The sequence below is a fragment of the Cicer arietinum genome, chromosome 6 (assembly GCF_000331145.2).
Source record: "Cicer arietinum cultivar CDC Frontier isolate Library 1 chromosome 6, Cicar.CDCFrontier_v2.0, whole genome shotgun sequence".
Lineage (NCBI taxonomy): Eukaryota > Viridiplantae > Streptophyta > Magnoliopsida > Fabales > Fabaceae > Cicer > Cicer arietinum.
Window position 1 is genome coordinate 36671024 of NC_021165.2, and position 18789 is coordinate 36689812.

Below are 18789 nucleotides of genomic sequence, written 5' to 3' on the forward strand. Positions count from 1 at the left end.
GCTATGGAGGTGATGAACCTGTGTTGGATGGCTACACATATGCAGATATGGCAGGTGATCTTGATTCTAGAAAATCTACTTCTGGTTATATGATGACTTTTGCAGGGGGAGTTGTGTCTTGGCAATCCAGACTACAAAAGTGTGTTGCTTTGTCCACTACTGAAGCTGAGTACATTGCAGCAACTGAAGCTTCCAAAGAACTCTTGTGGATGAATAAATTCCTACATGAGTTAGGCCTTAAGCAAGACAAGTTTGTGTTATTCCGTGAGAGTTAGAGTGCGATCTATCTCAGCAAGAATTCGACTTTTCATGCAAAGTCGAAGCATATTGAAGTGCGGCATCATTGGATACGAGATGCACTGGAAATGAAGTCATTTTTAATTGAAAAGATTCATACTGAGGAGAATGGTTCATATATGATGACGAAGACCTTGCGTGTATCAAAGATGGTATGCTGTAGAAAGAAAGCTGGCATGGTTGAGTAGTACCTTCCCACCTGAGTCGTGAGGGGGAGATTTGTTGGGTGGGTTCACTCCCTTAGTGGAACCCACTTTTTTTATTAGTATTATTATTATTGAAAAAAAAAATGAAAAAAAAATGTATTATTGGGCTAGTCCCAAGTGAAGGAAATAAAAGGAATTTAGAAATCCTAAGAATTAGAAGAACGAAAGAGAACGGCTGCCAGAGAAGAAAGATAAGGGTTTGGTTTCGGTGGTGGTCACAGGTGTGTAGCAAACTTGCTCTATTTGATCTACAAATTTAGTATGTTATTTCTACCACTGAATTGGTTATTTTAATATACAGTTTGAGTAGTTTTATCTTCTCTGAGAGTTACTTTGGCATGCCCACTTTAGTGTGAAAGGTTGTTATAAGGTTGTTATTGTTGATTGATGTTCCCTATTGTTATTAGGAAGACTCTGGTGTACCCATTAATTATTATAGTGGAAGTTTTACTGGATTAGGTCCCATGGTTTTTATTCTCTCAATTTGAGGGAAGTTTTTCACATTAAAAATTGTGTTTGTCTCATATTTAATTTTCTGCCAATTATTTTTGCTCTATGGAATTGTATTTTCTGTTTGGCCATTTATCTGCACAGGTGGAGGAAAAATATTCCGCATTATTGAGATAGTTATCATTAATTATCTCTGGTTTTTCTCAACATAGAAAACATATAACGTATTCATTTTTCTATTGTTGTTTAAAACTATCACGATTACCACATGTACACGGTAGAATAGAGCGCATATTTTCAAGATCTTCAAATATGATTTTCATTTGATTAAAATAGGTAGTCACGTTTTTCTCACATTAACGAAGAAAAAAAAATTTCTTGCAACAAATCTGACATGCAAAAACGATATCCTTTTGAAATACGATCTTTGGTATCAATCCAAAGGTCAAATACTCTCTATGCGTATATGGTACTTTGTGCAACTTCAGGGGATAAAGAGTAACAAATCCACGAAATAATAATTATGTTGTATCACTCTCATGCATCAAAAAAGAGTTTTATCTTTGGATGGACCAACAATTTTTCCATTGATGAATTTTAGTTTGTTCTTGGTTAGAAGTGCTCTCCACATCGATCGACTCCATGAATCATAGTTGTCGTCATTCATTAGAGGTGAAAGTAACATGACAATTGGGTTTTCCGTGAGAATCAAATCAGGACCATTGGTCTTAAGAATGGATTTAGTGCTTGTTGTGTCTATTGAGGCGAAATCCCAAATTAAAAGAAGCAAAACAACATCAAGAACAAAAGCAGGATCAATCTCCAACTTGATGGCTTATGAACAAGTACAATTAGGGCAACAAGGATGAAAAGGACATTGATGTTGCACCTTTTGCATAAAGTTCAGCTTGCATACAAAGCAGAAATACTGACACCAAACAGCTATTAAAAGATCTCAATCACAATACTCACTCAAGCACAAACGAAGGACGTTCTTGACAAAATAAAACACATGTCTATTAAAACATCACTCAGAACAACTGGATATGTAATGGCTATATGAGCTCCCATGCACCCATCCTCCGTTTTGGACAAAGATGAGCAAGAAAAATCCATTTCTGAAAAAGAATACAGAGGCATGATAGGTTCATTGCTTAACTTAACTACAAGTAGGCCAACTATTGTTTTTGAAGTACGATTATGTGCTAAATTTCAAGCTTTACCTAAAGAATCTCATTCATCTACTGTAAAAAGAATTTTTTGTTTTCTTGTGGTATAGCAAAGCAACTCATTTAGATCTTGTAGCCTATTGTAATGTTGATTATGTTGAGGATAAAATTGAAAGAAAAAGCACAATTGGTGCATGTTAGTTTCTTGGAGAAGCTCTAATAAGTTGGCCATGTAGAAAGCAAAACACAATTTCCTTATCAACAACTGAAGATGAATATGTCTCAGCTACAAATTATTGTTCTCATGTCTTGTGGGTCAAAAACCAACTTGATGATTTCTCTGTAAGTTATACAAATGTCCCAATTTGTTGTGATAGTACAAGTGCTACAAATATTTCAAAAAACCCCATTCAACATTGAAGATCAAAATCCATTGAAATAAAACACCATTTTATTAGAGATCATGTTATTAAAAAGGAAGTTGAATTAATCTTTGCTGACACCTAAAATCAACTTGCTGACATCTTTACTAAACCTCTTGTTGAAGAGAATTTTAAATTTATTAAGGAGAAATTAAAAATCATCAAAATTCCAAACAATCTCATTTGTAAAACTTGACCAGATCGTTATGGAAAAAAGCGAAGAACGTTCTCCATCTTATCCTCCTCACATCGGTCTCTATTTCATTAAGTGAAATTTAAAACCTTCATTTTGCTTCTCAAAATGAAAAAGTAACGGTCATTTTTCTTCTCTTCATTCAAAAAATGGCTACCTAGCCTCATCATAATCTACTCTCCTATTTCCCAATACATCTTGTCACTTCTCAACCACCCACTACTTTATGCCAATGTGTGTCACTCTCTCCTTCATCTCCTCCCAAAAAATATGACTCTCATTCTTCTCATCCAAACCCTTGTACTTTCATTTTCTACAAACGTCATTCCTCCTTCAAATCTTTTCTTCCTTTCTCTCTCAACAAACATGGCTCGCACCAAGGCTTCTACTAGAAAAATTTCGACCCATAGAACCCTATCTCCCTTACCATCTTCATCTCCTTCTCGATCACTGTCTCCATCATCAATGAAGTAGAAATGTCAATCACAAGAAATGGGGGTTTGAATTGTGACCTTTTTAAAATTTTGATTCCTATGCTTAATTTAAATTAACTCAAGATCAATCTTGATTGAAATAAAATGTTCTGCATATGTTAGAATTAAAATAAAAGAAATTATTTTATAATGAAATGTGATTTTTGACTTGTTATTACTTGAACAAGTGTTGATAGATATGTAAATTGAACTTCTTCCTTTATTTTCAATTTGATCTTCAATTTATAGATGATAAAAGGCTTTGAATATTCAGTTTAAACTGAATATGGTCTTTGGACACAGTTCCCAAGTGTCAGATATGTTTTAAAACAATTACACATGTGTTTATATTGTTGTCCATAACGTTATTGACAAACGAAGAACGTTCATGCTTTTGGGTATGATAGAAAACGTGAATGAGTGAGTGAGTGGGAAGTGAAATGTTAGTTGGTATTGTTCCAAATGAGAATTATGTAGAGCTTTCTACATAATAATGTAAGTACAATGTACTTGTGTCCTTGCTCACAACTCATCAATTTAGAGATCAATCTTTAGTCTGTTTTCCTTCTTTGGGCATTCCACTCGAGTTCTAGGTTTCACCATTGAGCAGTCTTGATACTCTTTAAATTATGGTTTGGATTGTGGAAAATGATCTTATTTAATTGTGTATTTAAAAGAGAATAACTAGAACGTTCTTTTATAAAATCAGAACGTTCTTGGTTTTGTATTGTATGCAAAACATGGATGAATGATTTAGTAGTTGTCTATTGTCAATACTTTGTCTCAGAAGCACGATGTACTTTCTATAAAAAGGTAGAGCAACATTGTCCTTATTGTCCTAGTTGTCTTTGCTCATAGCTCATCAATCTATAGATTGATCTTGATGTTGTTTTCTTCTTTGGGCCTTTAGCTAGACCTTTTGGGCTTTGATCATGGTTATGAGTTACCTTGATATCTAATTCACTTGAAGTCTAGGAGTTATTCATTTTATTCCAAACAAATTGTCTAGAATGATCTTGTGAGAATATAGTTGGTACTTTTGCTTACTAGAATAATATTCGTTTTTCCATACTTTTGTTTTTATTAAACTAGAATGATCTTCTTTTTTTCAGAATTTTGTTTTTAATAAACCATAATGATCTTCGTTTTTCATACCGCTGTTTTTTAATAAACCAGAATGATCTTCGTTTTTTCAGAACTCTATTTTTAATAAAACCGAATGATCTTTGTTTTTCAAAATGTTGTTTTTTAATAAACTAGACATGATTTTCTTTGATTTATAACATGGTGTGATCATTGATTGTTGTATGAATGTATTTAATTACCTTATTCATGAAGATGCTATCATGAAGATGTAATAATCATTCTCTTGAATGATTGATATATGATATATTCTTTTTTAGATTCATTCATTATTGAGTAGGTATTTATGTACTTTGATGATGTGAATGGATTCTTTCTTGTTCACTTATGCAATTCATGTTCCTTAAATAAAACTCAAGTGCAATCGTTAATAGATCACCATTCATAAAACTTAACCATTTATTTCATAAGGTTTGTTGTCTTTAAAAACATACATAAAAAAGCTTTTTACCTCAACAATCTCCCCCTTTTTGATGATGACAAGCCTTTTGAATAAAACTTAAGTTTTATGGATGGATATAAATAAACTGCAAGAATCTTCCTAGATATGTAAATAAACTCCACCTAAACACATGAAAGAGTTTAATTCTTAACATTCTAATTAAACTCACCATAAACATATGGAAGAGGTTAATTTTTAACATTCTTCATTAATTACTTTTGTCTTATATCCATCATATATTTCTCTCCCCAATAAAAAAGGTTGGGGAATAAAAATGAAGTACAAATGTAGGATGCAGTAGCATGAGTATACTACACATAGAAATTATGTGGTTGATCAATGCATTCATATATCAAAATTGTCCAGTTTGCATATAACATCAACGAACATAGCATCTATGATGATCAATAATCATTTTAGAATATTGCAATCAAGATATGGATAATGATAACAAAATCAATATGACATAATTATATGCAAACATTTTATCACACTCGAAAAATAGTCAATGAATATATATTTTCTCATTTTTAGAAAAAACAATGAGTTGACTTCAGTTTTAAGAAAAATAATATTTTCTAAAAACCCCCCCTTGAATATTATGAAATTAATATTTTTTAATATTTCAAAGTTCCATAACATAACCAAGATGTCTCATTTCTCTTTGTCCTCTTTCACAAGAAACAACCTTTCAATTTGAACATGATCAAGCTTGCTAATAGAAATATATCATTTTTTCATTTTTTTTAGAACAAGAGAGAATGAGCCCATACAGGAAGCAAAATAAGATGAATGTGACATCATGTCAAATATAATTTATCTCTTTACAAAATATTCTTATGCTAATAATATTTGTAGTTTTCAAAAACTAATTTTTTAAATGGACCAAAAATATACCAAGAGATTTGCTCACATAAAAAAATTGCTTCTTCACAATGTTTTTGAAAACACACAAATTAACAATATGACACATGTTCAAGCTTACTTTCATTAGTAAGTGTGTATGAGACTTTTTGATTGTTTTTATTTCTATCTATCATGCTTAAAATATATTTAAACACTTGAGATTAGTTTTCACAAAATAAGTAAGCAACAAATATAATTCATTTGCAAACACATATATTAATATGCCTCAAAATGCTCACATATCAATTTTTAACTTCAAGTCTTAATCTTTTTGGATTAGTTTTGAGTTTCAAAGCAACAAAAGTCACAAATATATTGTTCTCAAAAACCAACTTGATTCCAACAAGTACCACTTGACAGTTCTTTCGTTGAGATTTTCTAGAATGTTAGCCCATTCCTTTTTGCTCTTAGTTCTTAATTTGTGTACGTCTTGGAAAACATGTTTGATGAACCAAAGATAGAGTATTGGCGAGCAGAAATGGATTAGGCCCCCCTCTTTCTCATGACGGAAGTCGAGCGTACAGTAAATGTCATCCAAAATTACCGGTACTGGGTTCTCCCCTCAATGCTTGTGGGCCAAAAAGACGTTTATCGGCGTAAAATCCCCAAAGTCCTTAATGCTTAGAAATAAAACAATTCAATATATAATTAAGGTGAGAACATCCAAGAAAGTGTCCCATTTTCCGTCTATCTCTAAGTTTACTAATTTCTCTTCAAGATATTTTCTTAGGAATTTGATCAAATCGTCTGTGTTGGTTCTATTTTCTTCTATTTCCTTTATAGGAATATCAAATGTTTCAATAATTATATTCAGTGAGGGGTAGTGTTTCATGTATTATTAAGGTTTGCTCCCCTTCATTTGATGTCCCATTATTCGTTCGAACTCCGCCAACATTGGAGCCAACAAAAAGTCCCCAACGTTGTAAGAGCATCCACTTGCACATTAACTTCAAGTAAATCCAGAATTTTGCCAAATTTCCCCATAAAGATTATATGATGTACTTTTTTCAACTTCCGAGCAAGATTCTTAGTGTTGCTTACATCTGGTATGAGAAACCTTAATGACAAGGTCTTTCTTAATGGAGTAATCTGTGAGCCATCATTTGATCTCATGTTTTGTACCGTTAAAGATATTCACAACAAGCCTTAAATTATAAAATATGAAACCAATTAATTGGTAAACTATTAAAATGGAAATATTCTAGAAAATGTCAACTATATGTGAGTCTTTCATGACAACCAAACAGGGTGTACATCCAGAAGATTCTCATTACACAATCTCTAACTTATCGTAGGTTGCACTTATCCCCTAGGAATAGGATGTTCTCCTCCTTTTTTTGTTTTAGCGTAGATAATTTGTAGACTTTTTGGATGTAGATTAAAAAAGACAAGGAAATAATTGTGAATTGATCACGATTATACTAATTTTCATTATCATTAATCTATTTCTTTTCGGTTTCTTTTCATTCAATAATATATGTTTTTTTAATGTTTTTACTGATTGTTATTATCATTAATCAATTTATTTTCAGTTTCTTTTCATTTAACTAGGAACCAGAGTCTATCAAGAACCAAAGGCAACTAGGAACCAGAAGCCCCAATGATTGTCTAAAGTTTATAGCCCTAATTGTTTATTTTTATTATTTTTTATTTCATTTTTTATATATATTTTTTATTTATTTTAAGGGCATAAAATTTGAAAAAAATAGCTGACAAAATTAGGTGTCAACAATTACCACTATTATTAGAGAAAATAGTGTGTTCAGAGGTGGATGTTACCTTAGGTTTCTTCTTGGAAATGAGGTTTGCTTCTCCCTCAACGACATGTGCATCTTCTTCCTCATCCTCTTCTACACTTATAGTAGTTGTCTTGGTTACTCTTTTCCTTTTCTTCTCAAACACTTGCGATGCATTAGGTAGAGGGAAGCACACTAGGGAAATCTCTTGGGTAGAGTGATACATCCTGAGGTATTCCAGAACAACCTCTCTATGGTCTTCTTCAAAAATGTGAGCATACGGCTCTTCCACCAGAAAATGATTTTTCTGACCTCACCACTTGGCCTAATACAGTCCTTGATAGTTATGAATCATATCTTGATGACATTAGAAATGTTGAACAGTGCTACAAAAGATGATACCAAGTGTTCCTCTTGAACATCTTCACCTACTTCCTTTAAAGCCTGAATGAGAGGAGTCCTCACCAGCAGAACAATGACCTTATGTGTTCAGAGTATCCGGGTTCACTATTAACACGATAGCTTTGTCCCGTCCCTTCAACTATAAGGATTTAATCTAGTAATTCAAACCAAATTACAACCACTTAACTTCACAAGTTAAGTCTTCTCATCATCCAACTTGAAAACCACAAAAAAATAATTATTTTTAATATTTTTAATACACCATAAAAATAATTAATTTAAATATTTTTAATACACCATAAATAATAATTAATTTTAATATTTTCAATAACCCATAAATAATAATTAATTTAACTTACTTGACCAAACCATTAGTCATTTATCTCAGTTTTAGCAACAATTAGTTCAATTGAAAATTTATGATCGTTTGAAACTTTACTATATGTTGCAACAATATATTTTTCATATTAAATTGGTCAAAAATCATTTATTAAATCTTATAAATAGTATATATTTCTTTATTTTCTTTACAACAATTTAAACCCACATATAGCCTTAAAAGAAGGTAATAAAGTTTTATTAATATAATTAATATTTTTAACTTTCTTCACATGCAAAGTAACTTAGATAGTCAACTTGTTGCTATGTTTCAATTATACCTTAACATTTCATGACAGTCATTTCATAAAATTTTCAAAATTTTAAAGTATGACATGTGTAATTTAATATATCTTAAAGGTTGGTCGTGCAAACGAATGTAACTTAAAAGATCGAATTAGAAAAAAAAAAATTAAAGTATCTAAACAAAAATTAAACTAAACTTAAATGACTAGAGATATATTTTTGCCTATTAACTATTGTACATCTTATTGTAACAAACAACACATACTATACTGGAAAGTTGAATTAATTCTATCAATTAAAAGTACCCTTGAAAAATTTCACCAAAAACGAGGTACATTGAAAAACATAAAAGAAGTTTTTAACAAATTTAATTCTATATTACCATCTTTTTAATTCTCGTAATTTCATGATGGAGTCAATATCCATAAGATCTAGTTCAACAGACAAAATGTCGATATCGTTAGGTTGTATACCACGTCCCGAGGTCAAACTCAAAACTTAGCAGTTGTATGCAAGTTCTTTATCATTTCCGTACCCAAAAAATGATGACATAGTTAATTGAACTTTATGCGCGTTCGATCAATTGACAAGATTAAGACCATAAAGATTCATTGTTGTTTTTGAGTTTCGAAAACTGTTTCAAAATAAACAAAGATATTATTGGGTTGAGTCGCAGATTAGGACGCTCTCTTTATAATGTTTCGTGGCACTGTCCAAATTGTGCAAAACAGACTATCAACCACGAAGTTTCTAAGATAAAATAGCTCAGACAAACTGTAATAGAATTCTAATGCACAGTAGAAAATCGTTCTAGAATTACACCCTCAATATAGTGGTTAATAACTGCCACTTGTAATATGGTACTAATGACCACTCAAAAGAAAGAAAAGAAGATAAAGCAGAAAGGGAGAAGTAGAGAAAAATCTCGGATTTTCGGGGAACTTTTGGTGTGCTTTTCCAACTGAGTAGAGTCCTCGACTTATAGAGGAACTCTACAACTGAAGGAGAGAAAATCCGTGATCCATCAAACCAGATCCACAAAATAGTTACACCAAAATTTTCTAGGTTTTGACCAGAGCAAAAAACAAATGCGCGAGTCCAAAAGAAAAAAAAAAAGCTAGGTTTTGACTAGGGCAAACTAAAGCGTGAATTTAGAGAATTAATTGAACAGATCATATGTTGAATGCTGACTCGGTGGAGGATAGACACATGTACAACGTATAAATGAGAGAAAAACGCATACATTTATTAAAAATATATTTTTAAATTTTTTGGATCATAAAAATTAATACACCACTTAGCCCAAGCTCAGACCCGGCCCAAACTGAACCGAGCCGAGCCGGACAGACGAACGATGGTGGCGGCGCACGCACATGTGTGTGTGGTGGTCTATTTGCGTGTGTTCTCACCTCTTCACAAAATTGGGGTACCCCTTAGGACACACCCTAATTGTCATACCTCCATTTTATAAACACTACTAGTACATGTCATCCCTCCTATTTTTTTCAACTTACACCAACTAGCTCTTATTACTATCAACATTGCTTCCAACAATCTCTTATTATTATCATCATCATTTCCAACAATCCCCCATTGAATTTAAAAAAAAAAAAAAAGTTTTTGAAGTTGCGTCAAACGCTTCTATAAGATCGTGCATAAACAGATGTGTCTCCTAACTTGAACCTTTGATAGCTAGTAAGATTCAGATTAACAAGAGCAACTCATAGTCTTAAAATCTATCTATGACATCAAACCGACACAAAACCTTTTCATAGAGTGTATTCTCACAAGCTCGTACATTAATAGTCTTGCACGTTTATCCCAGTATAAGTAACGCTCTAGGAATTCAACCTCGAAATTCCATAAAAAGCGGCCCCACTTCCACATTCACATAGGTGAGTCTATCAAGAGTACTCTTGTAGCTAGGTACTCCACTTCACATAAAGTATAGATCTCATTAAGAATTTATATTAACTCATCATTTAAAAATATTGTATACAATATTAAGTAGATGGTACAATTGATTAAAAAAAAATATTAAAGTTGCATTGCAAACCAAAAGTAAGAATTATTTTAAGACAACTTTTTCTTGCAAATTCGACAACCTTTTTAATATATTTTTTACAATTTCTGTTACTTAATTAGCGATTAATAATCTTATTAATTATTTTAGTGTATTTTTTAATAAAAATTAATTACTAATTACTTATAATAGAAAGGGAAGAAAAAAAACTAATGAAGAAGTCCCATCCTTTCAAAGGACCCTTTCTTGACAAATAAAAAAGAAAATTTCAACAGTGGCCCTATAAAAAAAATCTATTCAAAATCGCTGATTGGAGAAATGATTTGTGAATGCATGAAAAGTTAAGATATTTTTTGTATATAATTTGAAAAGTGGAGTATTTTAGAAAATTTTAAAAAAAATATATATATATATTTAAAAAAAAAAAGAGTTAAAGATGTACTATTTAAAATAAATATGATTTGGACACAATTACTGTTATACCCTGGACCAGTGACATTTTATCCTTTACCATCCTTAATTAAACACTATTGACAAAAACTTAAATTAATTATTTTAAGTTACCATAATCAAATTTTATAGGCCACCCTTTTTTAACACAACATACTTGAATAAAGTGGAGAAAAATGCTAGGATAACATACAATATAATGTATAATATGTAAAGTCAAAGCTCAATTTGAAAATGGTTTCTCACTAGAAACACTTAGTTTCACTTAATGGGAAAATACAGTACCACATTCAGAATTCTAGGACCATTTCAAACATTCTCAATCCCATTCTTTGCAAGAACAAAATAATTTCTGTTTAAAAGATTCAGTCTTTCCTTAAGTCCATGTATTCACGGCGAATGCCACTAGCATTTAGGATGACAATTTCAAGGTTATCACCCTACAAGAACATAAATCCACAGTAAGTCAAAAGTTTATCATGATATCAAATGACAATAAGATACGTAAAATACATTCGAGTAAAACAACATTTCAGTCCATAAAACTGTAAGCATCGATCAATTTAGTCTCTCAAATTTAAGAAATAACAATTTAATCCTTTAAATTGAACAATTTCAATCAATATATTCCTGTTTTCAAATTTATCAGCACAATTTAAAGGTTTTATGTCTGTCTTGGTGCAGCAAGAGACCACTCAAGTCAATACGTAGGTCTTTCAGTGATTTTGATAGATGTTTACTAAAGAAATATTTTGTTGGGACGCCATTGATTGATGTTCCTTAATTTAAGCCATTAATTTAGTGATTTCGATAGATGTTTACTAAAGAACTATTTTGTCAGGACGCCTTTGATTGATGTTCCTTAATTTAAGCCATTAATTTTCTATTACGTCAATTTGAGGGACCAAATTGCTAGGCTCTTACAATTTTCGATAAACAAAATGGTGATTTACTTAAAAAACTTACCGTGTATATATCTCTCTCTGTTGCAGATGCAAAAACAGTTTTGACCAAATCTACTGCTTCTGTTTCAGATAATGGAGTAACAGCATCCTGCAATAAATCCTGTTTTGAGTATGGCAGATATTATAGACATTGTGGCCTATGGTGACTCGCGAAGAATCTACCATGCCATAACACCATGGGGGCAATTTGCCAAAACAGGTATTAATCAAACAAAATTTGAAGAGTCAAATATTTCAAGCAAAGCACTAATTAAAGAACAGTTTAAACATGTTTTATATCATCGCAAATATACCACTTTTTGGTTTTAACCCATGTATAAGTTTTGGTATTTTATCCTTTGCAAATATACAACTTTTTACTTTTTATTTTTATTATTTTGTTTTAGTCTCTACAAAATTTGTCATATTGGAATTGGTTCCTAAAATCAAACAATTTTTACATATTACAGAGACTAATTTCAAAATAAACATAATTTACAGAGACTAAAACAAAACAACACAGACCAAAAGCAAAAAATTACGTATGTGCAACAAGAAAAACAAAACAAATGTGAAGGAACTAAAACCAAAAAGTAGTATCTTTGCACAGACTAAAAACATTTAAACCTTTAAGAAACTTCACCTTGGCAGGTAAGAGAAGAGGACTAGGGGACTTGAGCTGGTTATCAAGAAAAGGCATAATGAGTGTGGATCCAGAACCCTGAGAGCTATATCCCACCCTCTCATAGGAACCAACAGCATCATATGTGAAGACACATCCCTTTCCTATTTCAGGTTGAAGGAGCAGTGAGCAAATACAAGTTGGGACATTGATAAAAATAGAAAGCTAGAAATAGTGCATGCACCTTCACTGTCGAGGCCACCCAAGACATTGAAAGCGTAGTAAGGAAAGAAGCGTTTGTAATAAAGTGTGTTTGAAAGTAACTGAGCCATAGCAGGGCAACTCATTTCCTTGTTGTGTTGATGCTGATATGTCTGCATGAATCAAAAGATGATATGATGTCAGTTCTACCAGAAGCTTCCATTAATTGTGATGGTAAAGTAAAAACAAGGGAGCCACATAATGTACAAAACCATTTATGAATCCAACACCACAGTTTCCCCTGATATATAACCATATAACATGATAAGGTGATATACATTGCTAAAAGACTAGAAACTTCAATCCAGCACATCATCCTAATTGTTGAAAAAAATGTTAGGATCTTTATATTTATTGTATAAGATTATTATATGGGCATGACCTATTGTATCACATCATGTAAATAGGAATAATATCTCCTATATTAATTTTGTAATTATTACCTTGAGCCCGTATAAAATCAACTCCCATGTGTAGTTGAAACACAGTTTCACAATATTATGCCTCTATTCTCTCATTCAACACTAATAAAAACATTTTATATTCAATAATTCATGGATCTTAAAAATGCACATTGAACTAATTCAGATAGTCATTATATTGCAAAGTAATTTTTCAAAGAGAAAATAGGTAATGCAGTATAAACAAGTTTTACACTGACGTCCAATAAGATTGAATGTGGTGGTTATTTTTAAAAAACGGTTATAAAATATGTTTATATGGCAAGATGAAGGGCTGTGATTGGATGACGGTGTAAAACTATTTTACATCGTGAGTGCATAACCATTAAGCTCTTTTTCAAAAAGCAATGAAAACACTGATAGGTACCAAGAAATGAGTAAACACAAAGCACTAAAATATTGCATCAGAAAGGATGTACCAATTGATATGTAGGAAATGAGTAAGATGGAGCACTGAAGATACTATCACTGGATCAAGGTAATAACAGGTCCTGGGTACTGAAACTCACCTGACTGTAAATCCAACCTTCCTCTAAATCCCTCTCCCCCATCATATATATCCCCTTCAGCTGAATTACACACCCTACTGCCAACTCAGCAGTTAGTTACATAGTGGAAACATTTCCATTTTCTCTCTCTGAGCTACAGTTCAATGTATCACACTTCCTCCTTATGTACACCTTAATTATTCTAGAGGTCATATTAGAGACCGAGGAAAGCCTGATATTTATGTCTCTTCTTTCTCCACATGTACACCTTATACTCTAGGTTTATTGTTCTATCGTTCTACATCGACTATGTTACAAAAAGAGAGGTTGAAAACAAATTGAAACTGAGCAAAGGCCTCTTCCTAATCCTAACTTAAACAAAATGGACTTTCAAGGACCAATTATATAGTAATCAACAAAGTGAAGCTTCCAGAAACAAAATATACCAAATTAAAGAAAGGTAGATAGAATATAGTTTCTTGCGTGCTTAACCATCTTGAAAAAGTTTGCAATCTAAATAGTATTTTTCAGTTACAAGTGTTGAGACTCTTGAACTCACCAAATGCTTAGCAGATAAAACCTTCTGCAAAGCTTTTACATCAGCTTGAAAACCAGAAGAAGCCATCACACATTTCTCAGCTCTGTTATAAAAAAAAAAAAACACAACCCCCAAAATCTCAGTTGACATCCTTAAATAACATAAGCAAACAATGAAAAGAAGCGTTCGTAGTCTACCGCTACGATGATGGAGCAATCGAAGAGCCGCCAATACAACTCTAAATTTGAAGTGATAATCAAAAGGCCATTGAATTTTGGCAAAATTTATAAATGAAAAATAAAATAAAAAATCAATTGTGTAGGATATGAAGTGTACAGCTGGGAGATCTTGGAGTAATCACGAGTGAGGATGTTGTAACCGGTTGACATCCTCGTATCTGCCGCGATCACACAGTAATCCGCTCCAGCTATTGCAACACATGATCTATAAATAATGTTTCAATTGTTAGAAAATAATAATAATTGCAAAAATATTTCATCAAACATATCTATATATATATATGTGTGTGTGTGTGTAGAGAAAGAGAGAGAGTACCCTCCATTGTTGTCATATGGAGACCAATTAGCATGTTGTTTGGTCATCGTAAATGGGAATTGAGATCAGCGAGAACAATGAAGAACTAGGTCGTGAACACTGAAAAGTGAAAACGAGCAAGATAAGATGTCTTATTGATAGAATCATTAATGTTCAGAATCCCCCTCGATTGCAACATAACCATTCAACTGTAATCATGAGGATTGAGAAAGATTCCAATGTGAATCATCATTAATCGCAAAAATTGCCACTGATTAATAGATATAAAAAGAGAAAAGGGTGCTGCAATATCATGCTAAAACAACTCGTACAATATATAGTTATGTATGAACCCAAAAATAAAAATGAATACAGCACAAGTGAACTAGTAGAATTGATTACTACAAATGTATAATTAGAAAATGGAAGCGGTGGGAAAAAGTTGAACACTTGACAGCTAAGTAGTAGCAGAGATTAAGAGTACAACAGAAAGAGGCACTAAAGAATAAGAGTAAAATTCTCCGTTATTTGAAAACGGTTCAAAACAAATTACATTGTTTCAAAGCATAAGAAGGCTGCGTGACAATAAAGCACAGCGCACTAAAGAAAATGTGATCAAAACATATACATCTCCATCTCAAGCAACCTTGACGTTGACAACAAATTATGCACAAAGAATTTCTACACGGTCCAAATGACATTGTAATTAAACTATCCACCACACCAACCAAACTGATGTACATTTTGCAAAACTGATAACAAAACTAAGCCTATGATAAAATTAATTTGATGAATTGAGCGAGGTCAGAATATCTGAAGCACAGAGCAATGACCTGCCGATAGACCTTTAGCATAGTGGTGAGTGACCCTCACAAGGTACTTCTCCTATGTTTATTAGTTCAAATGTTATCACCTATATTATATATCGCATAACATTTTAGACTAAACTGTAACCCGGAAGTTTAAAGGCATTTCTTTTATCTATCATTTCCCTTAACCTCTCAACATCCTTGAATCTCCCAACACTAGCAAATATATTGGACATAAGGACATAATCACCACCATGTCCCCTCTCCATCTCCAGTATCTTCTCGGTCACCCTTTGACCAATTTCAACATTGTTATGAACACTACAAGCACCAAGAAGCGTCCTCCAAATAACATCATTTGCAACCTCATGGGGAACCTGCAAAGCAACCTTCTCAGCTTCTTCTAACCTCCCTGCTCTCCCAAGCATATCTATCACACAACCATAGTGCTTGATATCCGGCACAAGTCCATAATCATTCACCATCTTACCAAAAAACTCGAGCCCCTCCTCAACCAATCCACCATGACTACAAGCACTCAAAACACTGAGAAACGCTACGTGGTTTGGCCGCACGCCAGCCTTCTCCATTCTTTCGAAATTCTCCACAGCCTCCCTCACCATCCCAAATAGAGCAAAACCAGATATAACTGAATTCCACGACACCAAATTCTTCCTCCAATCAGGCATCTCCCAAAAGAATCTACTTGCACTCTTTATACATCCACACTTAGCATACAAATCAATCAACGCATTCACAATCCGTATATCAACCGCATTGAACCCTCTCTTCTCTACATAGCCATGAACAGACTGACACATCTTGATATACCCAAGATTGGCAATAGCAGGAAAAATGGCCAAAAGGGTAACATCGTTGGGCTCTATACCATCAACCTCAACCATTTTTCTAAACAAAGCCAAAGCTTTCAAAGGCTGATTCATTCGGGTATATCCATCAATAACAAGAGTCCACGACACCACACTCCGAACCAACATCCGATCAAACACTGAGCGAGCAATTTCAAGCTGACCCCATTTAATCAAACCATTGATAAAAACATTCCAAGAGACAGTATTTCTTTGTGGCATTTCACCAAACACCTGGGCTGCTGAAACCAAAAGTCCCCAAGTTGAGTACATTCGACAAGAGAGAGAGTAAGAACGAATGAGGTTATTGAAGAGTAGTAAAGAAGTGGGGTTATTGTGAAGAGGGTAATGGTGGAAGAGTGAAGAAGTGATGATTTGAGAGTGAAGTTGTTGAAGAGATTTGTAGTTAAAAGAGTTATTAAGGAGAAGAGAGAGAAAGTGTTGTGGATGCTTGGGTTTTGGATTTTGAATATAATGCTCGAAGGTGGTTATGGCTTCTGCAACACAAGGTGAAACAAGAGAGAGAGTAAGAACGAATAAGGTTATTGAAGAGTAGTAAAGAAGTGGGGTTATTGTGAAGAGGGTAATGGTGGAAGAGTGAAGAAGTGATGATTTGAGAGTGAAGTTGTTGAAGAGATTTGTAGTTAAAAGAGTTATTAAGGAGAAGAGAGAGAAAGTGTTGTGGATGCTTGGGTTTTGGATTTTGAATATAATGCTCGAAGGTGGTTATGGCTTCTGCAACACAAGGTGAAACACTCTTCCTCAATTTCAACACTGACATGCTTAATAATAACAAAAAAATATTATATATGCTTTTTGTTTGTGTCATAAAATTGAGTTGAAAACAAGATTCGAACCAATGCAAGAACAGAGAAATAATTAGGATTTTAGAGTAAGAGAAATTTAGAATTTGAGGAGAAAGACTCACAGAGGAAACGATGGTGAGTGTGATGTGAAGACGGTTGCCGGCGCGGTGGCGAGAATGTAAAAAGTGTATATATTAGCTTGAAACGAAAACTCAGCCTTTTATTATTTTACCAAAAATAAATTTTTCTGTCTTTGGAAACACGAAAAGAAAGCTGCTTAATGCGATTTTTCTGGCATGTGAAGTAATACAGTAATGGTACACAAATTAAAATGGGATATAAATCTAATACGGTAATACTGTATAAAATATTGTATTTGTTTTCCTGAAATATCTTGTATTTGTATTTATTTTATATTAAATTTTGTATTTCAATAATTTTACTTAAAATTATATATATAGTATGGGTATTAATATAGAACTAGTACGTAGTTCTAATCAAGCATAGTATAAATTATTGTTTTACAATAATTTTTTATGAACTTAAATAAATTTTATTCATATTCAAATTGAAATAAATTTTATTTAGAGGTGTAAATATTATTATGATATACACATAAATATAAATATATGTGATTTAGGATTTTTTTAGAAGTGAGGTCAATATATTGGTAATCTTTTACTAAAATTAAGTAATGGAGCTATAACCAAAAATAATTGTTGGAAATGTTAAGTTATAAATATAAAAATTAATATTAATTTAATCTTAAATAAATAATTTTTAAAAATGTACATGTAGATGATCGGAATAAAAAATATGTATTTATATTTTTTGTTTTTATTTTGAAATTGATATAAATATATTAAATTTAATAATTTAAAAATATATTATATTTATAAATCGAGAGAATATATGTTTACTTCAGAAGTAATTTTTGTTTGAATTACTCCATTACTAATTCTTTGTAAACATTAAATTTTATAAATTTATTGTTTCATGTTTTATATTAGCTTAACGACCATGCATACTAAAAATTCAAAAAAAAAATGTATAGCTATAAAATCAGATATTTATATTTATATCATAATTTTATTTTTATTTATGATGTAGCAAACAGTAAAAGACATTTCTTGTATATTTTTGTCAAATGTTCTACTTATGAAATTTGATATTTATGAAAGACATTCCTTGTAAAACACAAATGTTTTCTTACATATCTTTAACATACATGTACTTTAATTTTTAAATTATGTATCCCATGCTCGTAGTATATATTGTATCCGTCTGTATCCATTCAACGAAGGCTCCATGTTTGGGACTAATAACACTGGTAATCAGAATTAAAGAAACGAAAGAATGAATCAAGAATCAATACCCTAACCCAGAATCAATGTGATTCTGATTAGGTTTTAGTATGGAACTTTATTGAATTGAATAGAATGGAAGGGATGAAGGAATTACAGAGGATCCCGCGATCCTGTTCTGGTTCCACAACCAGTGATAACTTTCCCAATCTCTAAC

At 32.2% G+C, this 18789-nt stretch overlaps 2 protein-coding genes across 2 annotated transcripts; both read right to left on the reverse strand.

Moving 5' to 3' along the window:
- Positions 1 to 11093: 11093 nt before the first annotated feature.
- LOC101506992 (proteasome subunit beta type-1-like) lies at positions 11094 to 17432 on the reverse strand. Its single transcript, XM_004506446.3, has 8 exons — positions 17391 to 17432; positions 14806 to 14904; positions 14587 to 14694; positions 14272 to 14353; positions 12747 to 12876; positions 12524 to 12666; positions 11903 to 11989; positions 11094 to 11376 (listed from the first exon to the last, which is right to left on the reverse strand). Exons 2-8 carry the CDS (start codon positions 14850 to 14852, stop codon positions 11302 to 11304), a joined length of 672 nt encoding a protein of 223 aa, XP_004506503.1. The 5' UTR covers positions 14853 to 14904; positions 17391 to 17432; the 3' UTR covers positions 11094 to 11301.
- Positions 14806 to 16735, reverse strand: LOC101506658 (pentatricopeptide repeat-containing protein At1g09220, mitochondrial). Its single transcript, XM_073369422.1, has 2 exons — positions 15783 to 16735; positions 14806 to 14904 (listed from the first exon to the last, which is right to left on the reverse strand). The coding sequence occupies exons 1-2, from the start codon at positions 16733 to 16735 to the stop codon at positions 14871 to 14873; spliced, it is 987 nt and encodes a 328-aa protein (XP_073225523.1). The 3' UTR covers positions 14806 to 14870.
- Positions 17433 to 18789: the final 1357 nt, after the last annotated feature.